At 46.6% G+C, this 7,258-nt stretch overlaps 1 protein-coding gene across 1 annotated transcript in view; it reads right to left on the reverse strand.

The window, feature by feature from the left end:
* Positions 1-3,976, reverse strand: part of T265_07861 (hypothetical protein) — a gene marked incomplete at both ends in the record, with an annotated part of 58,087 nt that extends 54,111 nt beyond the window's left edge. The window contains 2 exons of the mRNA XM_009173501.1: positions 796-888; positions 3,650-3,976. Coding sequence (XP_009171765.1) covers positions 796-888; positions 3,650-3,976 — 420 coding nt within the window. The remainder of the gene's footprint in view (positions 1-795; positions 889-3,649) is intronic.
* Positions 3,977-7,258: the final 3,282 nt, after the last annotated feature.

Here is a 7,258-nt window from a genome sequence, read left to right on the forward strand (position 1 = left end):
TTTTTGGGGGGGGGGGGGACTGCGCCTACCTGATGAGCTCCAACAAGGGCGAAACCGGTCATGGGCTGTCGGAGAGTTTTCAGCAACCTTGTAAGTAGTTTCCTCAAGGGGAAATTTTCTCTTGGTCAAGGTTGAGTCAATATTTGATCAAGTGGGCACCATAGTGACAGTAGTTCTTCAATATGAGGTGAATATTAAGCTGACCTCTGCCCGGCAAGCTGACCTTTGCCCGGGGGCGAGATGGCCCAAGTGGTTAGAGCGCGAATTTACTGACCGGAAGGTCTGGCGTTGAAACCGACCGCCACTCGACTTCCCCTGTCTAGGCTTGGGCAACCTGGCTTCCTTCGGGTAGCATGGCAGCTAGGCACCGGAAGGGTGCTACAGCTGAACGTTGACCTTTGTCCGAGAGTGTCAAGAAATTCATAGCCATCTACAAAATTTCGTATCCTACGAATATTTCATGTGTGTACGGAAAACGTGAGATGAACTCCGATAGAAGCCTTCAAAAGTGTCACATCGAACAGATTTCAATGCACTCCAGGAGAAGGCCTTCCATCCAAACCCGATTTGTCCGGTGATCAGACAGATGCTGTAGTGATTAGCCAAAATGTCAGACGTCTCGCGGCTATGGCCACTTAATCCCAACTGGGGAAAACCCCTTCGCTTCCATCGGGATTCCTCTTCAGATATTCCCGGACAACATTTCATGAAGTTCAAAACTAGTACTTGGTTTTTCTCTCTAAATCATGGCCTAGGGACAGCGTCTAGCATACTGACATGTTCCCACCTGATTACTTTAGTTTCCTTTTCCAAGCAGTGCATAGTTCGCATTTTGTCGACATCTGGTGGGGATAATGCTTGATTTTTGTAATTCGGAGCACCAAGCTCCTACACTAAGGGGAAATAAGAGGAAATTACTGAAACAATTTTTGTACCGTTCCGCACTTCCCCTACGGTTTGGTTAATTGACGCGACACCGAGAAGACAAACTCCCTGTTTCACCGTATATCTGCTCTCGAGATGGGAGGGAACGGTTACACTTTGTCTCCTCTAGAAGACTACCCTTGTATTGAGGGCCGTTCGGCAGCCCACGCGGGTCACCGTTATGGGCTCTCAAGATGAGTGAAACTCTTTGGTTGGGTTTCTTTCGGGGACCGTTTTACGCAAATGCGTTTGTGGGCATAAACCCCGAAGGCAAAGCAAACTCCTAAAAAATAGTTGGACAGGAATTCCGCTGAACCACAGATGAGATACCCTCTGAGTGCTGAAAGCACATGCATGCGCCGAAGATGTACTCGAATCCTTTCAGACTGAGTAGGCTATTCATAAATCTAGGTTTTGAACTGTAAGTGTGGAGTAATGCTGAAACTATTCGACATTATTTGACAAAAACTCTCATTCGAACAAAATTCGGTTTTGACAAGAGGCTCAGCTGAATCCAGCTGAATCTCTCATTTGCGGTGGTCTGTCGAAGCGTTTTCAGCAACCTAACTAGTAGTATATTGCGTATCCCTGTTTTTAAATAAGAACCTCTTACAAAGAAATGAGTCTGTCGCATTACTCGCTCTCATTAGGGTTGAGTTACCTTGAGAAGAACGTGTAGTCATAAATTGGAACAAGAATACCTTGACATGCCCTACATCATGGGTCACGTGTGCTGTCAGCTGGATCTGACTTCATCGAGAAAGTTATATGAAGAACTTTGGTGAGCCTCTGCTTGAACCCACCATCGTGTCGGATAAGTATTCAGTTTTGAAATCAGACTGGGCTGAATTGATTTTCCAAGAATATGCGAAGTGGTGACAGGATCGACTTGAGCGACAAACGTAGTAAGCGTTGTTGTTTATAGCTTCACTTCAAACCAAGTGTTCGGTTCATGTGTTGTGTGGTACTCGGTTATATGATTAGATTCAATGTAAAGCGTGAACTGTGAAAATTCGCCCAAATCCAGCGAAATCGAGGAACGGCACACAATCCAATGCCACGTCTGCTTTTTCGTCTCAGTTCAACAGCGTAGCTAACCGATTATCTCTCGTTCTCACCTTCATTTATATTCGAATACGGAAAAACCAGGATAGATGCCTACATTCATGATTGGCATTATGGGGTCTTGGCATCGAGGATCAGTTTGCGAGTGTTTTTTCTTCTGGTTATGCAGTCTGTCTTTGGAACCCCACTGTGCTGTGTCTAGCTAATACCCAGACAGGTTCTCGAACCATGCTTATGTTATATTAGAAACTATCGAGTTCACCGTCACTGTGCACATGTCCTACTCGTTGTGAAACTCTGAGATCCAAGATAGAGACAGTGTTGCACAACACATCATGCGTTGCACAGTCATCCAATCCAGAAGACAGGAATGCGGTAAAAGTATCCAGGCAAAAGAGCGATAGTACAGTATCATGTCCTGGGCTTCACAACCGCTTCGGTGAAAAACATGACAGCAAGGTAGTATGGGTTGCCGCGTTCATATATGTGTGTTGGTCTGTGCTCAGCTGGGCTTCACTCAGGCAAAGGAAGCGTTTCGTTGCATGCCGACAGCTCGGTTCGTTCGACCTTGTGAGTATGGAGATGCTGGCACGACAGTGTTGCATGTGATCTGGGAATTTGCATGTTTTCGTTGGCTGCATCGTTCAAGCTATAGTAGCGGCGACGACAACAACTAGCAGAGTGGCTTATTTGTGCCATGAGACTGGGGACACGCTTCACAACCAGGATCCGATCTTCTTAGATCAGCTGATTCACACATGATTAAAGGTAAACTGAAGGTCAGGTTAAAAGCAGAGCCTGGAAAATAGCCCCAGGTATTATGGCGTAAGTGAAGGTAAGTTAGTACGAGGGGTGGGGTTAATTGTGGGCCCATGTGCATCTAATAAATTATCTGAGTATAGTCACTTGCAAAGGTTTCATCAAGTTATTCAAATGTCTGCTAATGATTTATTGATTGTTAGAGGCAAGGCTGCCGTAGTCCAACATGAACCAGTTGTTTTATCCATTGAAAAGCCTAGCGAGTCTGCTAAAACACTGTAGTACTTGCTGCTTTGCAGTGTCCACAGTGTCCTGAACTGAAACCTCACTACATGAGCGTCCTGCACTCCTCCTGCCATCTCTGGGTTCGTCAGACTTCAGGACTCAGTTCCTACATCTAGATCGATCCATACAGGCGAGTCTAGCTGGGAGTTAGCACAGGGACTGCACTGTTTTCGAGTGAACAGTTCCAGTGCAGTCGCAAACCTTTTTACTACCGCCTCATATCTTTTGGTTAACAATCACTCGCTTTCGAGAAATACACTCATTTGCAAATCAATTTGGTTTTCATGGGAGACTCAATTGAATCTCTCGTTTACGATGTCCTCCAGCTGAATGTGCTGCACACAGGCCGCCTCATGATTCAGTTGGCACAATATTCGAGTAGATTCAAGTGGATCATAAGGTTGACAGAAACTCGGGGACTGCGCCTACCTGATGAGCCCGAACTGGAAGGGCAAAACGGGTCGTGGGCTATCGAAGAGTTTTCAACAGCCTTCTGAGTAGTTTCCCTTATGAGAATCACTCGCTTTGTTCGCGTGCTTCGTACGGCAATGTAACATCAGTGCCAACACTGATGTTGTTCTCTTTGATGATGATGATGATCGTGTGCTTCACGAACCGGACAGAATTCGGGCACCACATGACGGAAATCCATCCGTGAGTAAAATGCATTGAAGTGGTTACCAACGTAACGAAGCACACCATCTAGAGCTGGCCGGTGAACAGTGGTCAAACGACCGTTCCTCGGCTGTGTTACGTCACGCCGGGTCGTGAACCTTGTCCGAACGCATTCCGGAACGGCCCACTCAAAACTCACATCCGACCCAGCCATGGTTACTAGACCCAGCTGGCTAATGTTGGCGATGCAGTGACCGATGCAGTGACCTGTTCCACCCACTTTTCCACCATTTGACCCGAACAACCGCTTCGAACTTTCCTGTTCCATTCTATGTGTCATAGTAACCATGACCAATTTTTGACCTTTGACTTTGACCTTTGGGACCGTATTTTCCGTTCATCTGTGTGAGTGGAGAAACAACATAACGATGCCTTGTGAACGAACCGACTTGAAACAGAAACCATACATCCCAGGTTGAGTCTGGTGCCCGGACAAAATGTAAAAAAAACCGTTCAGCTGTGGCTGTATAGATCTTCAGAGAGACTAATCAAGGAAAACGCAATCTTATCACGTATAAGATATAATATAATCATTCAGCTCTATTACCCTTTCTGTGCCAAACTCACCTGAAGGAAAAAAAACGCCCAGTTGTAGCACCCTTTCGGTGCCTAGCTGCCATGCCACCCGAAGGAAGCATGAGGGCTGGGATACTGTCAGGTTGCCCAAGCCTAGACAGGGGAAGTCGAGAGGCAGAGGTCGGGTTCGAACCACAGACCTTGGGATCAGTAAATTCGCGCTCTAACCACCTGGGCCATTTCGCCTCGGAAAAAAACGATGAGGGCTTGGATGCTGCCAGGTGGATATGCCGGAATCGGGTTCGAACTACGGCCCTTCCGGTCGATAAGTTCGTGTCTCAATCACTGAGCTATTCCGAACTCTTATTTTCGGAACATGGCTCGGACGAACAAACAGCCTAGCTTGCTTTGCCTATACCAACCATACGTTGTACTGTTCGCCTAGTAAACCGAATACGTATAGCAACAGCCTCTGCCCACTCTATTGCAGTGTGCGGGTGTGAAAACGTCCAAATGCGTGACGTTGTTTGGATATTTTGTGGGGTAAGGACAATATTCACTTGCATATTGCTACCACCCGAGTGTTGCTTTTTGAGCAGCATAAGCGCTGAACGAATTGATTCCTCCCACACAGAGCGCTATCTTAGCATAATATACTATGTTACATCCCAAATAGAGATCAGGACTCACATAATGCGCAGAGATGGGCAATGCTTTCGAACTAGATTCGTAACCATAACCTCGGGTTCTCTTGAATGCAGGACATCGTTTGTTAGGGTCCCGTCAAAGCTGGGTTTTATTCAAGGCTATCCAGTTCCCTGGCTCTTCCACCTTAACATTCCGTTTAACACCGTCGATTCAACCCTGGGACTAGACACGTGCTGTTCCATTTTATATGCTTCGCCGGAATTTATCTGCTTAAAAATATAAAAAATGCTTTAACCTTTGACTGATGCACACACTGATACCGCCATATAGCACACGACCTCTTCCTGGTGCTGATATTCACTCAGACGGCTGCGTGACTACTCATTGTAGTACGACAAAGTAGCGAATTTCATTCACCTGAGATTCTGTAGACCAGCCCTTCCGTACGTAACGCTGGAAATGGGGAATCTGATAACTTAAGAGGTGTTCGTTCAAGCACCTCGTCAAACACATCCCATTCCCTGAACAAAGTGGATACTCGTTAAACTGGTAGCAAGGTTTCTACGTGTTCAACGCGGTAGATAGGTGACAAGTTCTTACCTAACCGAACAAAAGCACGAAAAAAGGATTATGTTTTTGAATGATTGCTTGCCACCAAATCTGCACGTTTCATCGAGGCCAACCTCTTCATCCTAATCCGTTCTCACTTCACCAACCTTTGTCGCACATTTCAAATTCATTTCAACTGCAACACGTGACTCCAGTTTGTGAGTCCTATCATCAGGTGAAATTACCACCCCACCTTCCGGTACGATTTGTCATACAGACTGAGGAAATTACACAAGTTAATTTGCCGTTAAAACTAGCACCCAGTGGGCGTGGCATTCGTATGATGATGCAATGTGAGCAAAGGCGGCAAGCGGAATGTGCGAAGTTAAAGACACGCCAATTAGATAGTCTGCAATTACACATGCGAAATTGTGGGATTCGTTCTGGGACCCTTCAAGACAAACACATTGCGGCTTTTGGTTACACCCCTAAGTAGAATGACACGTGTCACTCAGTGCATTGTGCGAGACTAATCCATGGCTTCCACTCCGTGTGTAGGTATTCTATTTACATAGAACGAACTGGGTTACGGATCACCTAAATGCCGCGGAGTTAGTCCACGTTGGTCGTTCTTCTGGACTTGAAAGCTGCTTTTGATTCTGTTGATCGTCAGCAACTTTGGCAATGTCTGGCGATCAGATGTGTCCCTTCCAAAATTTTCTCCCTTATGAGAGAACTGTGTGCGAACTCCTGTGGGCGCGTACGAGTGTACGGGAGGCTCTCGCCTGAGTTTACCAAATCTGGCGGTGTAAGACAAGACTGTCCTCTTTCCCCTTCCCTCTATAGCTTTGTTATTGATGTGCTGCTTGAAATTTCTCTGCCTGCCTCTGAAACCTCGGGAGCCACAATGCTCCCGGGACGTTCCCTCACAGACATTGAGTATCCAGACGATATCGTTCTCCTTGGTTCAGATCCATCCCAAATGCAAACGATTTTAAATGACCTAAATAACTGCCGCACGGTTTGGGATGCGCTTCACACCTGCAAAGCGTAAAGTGCTCCTACAAGACTGGGTGGGATCAAACCCACACATCATGCTTGCAGATGAGCCAATCGACGTGGTACATAAATTTGCTCGCCTGTACAGCTGTATAAGTTCAGTTGGACTGGCTGGAGATTTGATTATTTCTCGAATCGGAAAGGCCAGGGCAGTTTTGCCGATTTCCGACACCTATGGCGCCGACGTGAGGTGAGCTAGTCTGTCAAGGGAAGAGTTTACACTGCGGTGATGCGATCCATACTGGTTTATGCATCATAGACGTGGCCCCTACGCTCGGAGGACATACGAAATCTGCAAATGTTTGACTACAGGTATCTCCGATGCATTGGTCAGGTTTGGTAGGAACATCGGATTAGTAATGCTGAGTTATGCCAGGTGGTCCTAGGATAAAGGGAATCTCTCACAATAGATGAATTACTCAAGCTCCATAGGTTACGCTGCCAGAAGACCGTCTGCCTCGCAGAGCTCTGTGCAGCCCTGTGTTGAGTGGAAGCTGAGGTGGACAATGCATAACCTGGCAACGAGTTACGAAAACACTAACTCAGTCAGGTGGACAACTGCCACCTACGTGGATGGGGACCCTGGGACTCGTATCACAAGTGGTTAATGACATTGGTGAAAATGGCCCAATCACGCAGTCAGTGGCGCTGGTGCATCAAAGCTGTTGCCTTCAATGAGTAGCTACCCAATTTCTGAACAAACTGAACATGCCTTCGCCTCCAAGAATTGGTTGTATGTTCCACTTTCCCGTTTCCTGGTGATCGAAAAACTGTAGCA

The sequence above is a fragment of the Opisthorchis viverrini genome (assembly GCF_000715545.1).
Source record: "Opisthorchis viverrini unplaced genomic scaffold opera_v5_190, whole genome shotgun sequence".
Classification (NCBI taxonomy): domain Eukaryota; kingdom Metazoa; phylum Platyhelminthes; class Trematoda; order Opisthorchiida; family Opisthorchiidae; genus Opisthorchis; species Opisthorchis viverrini.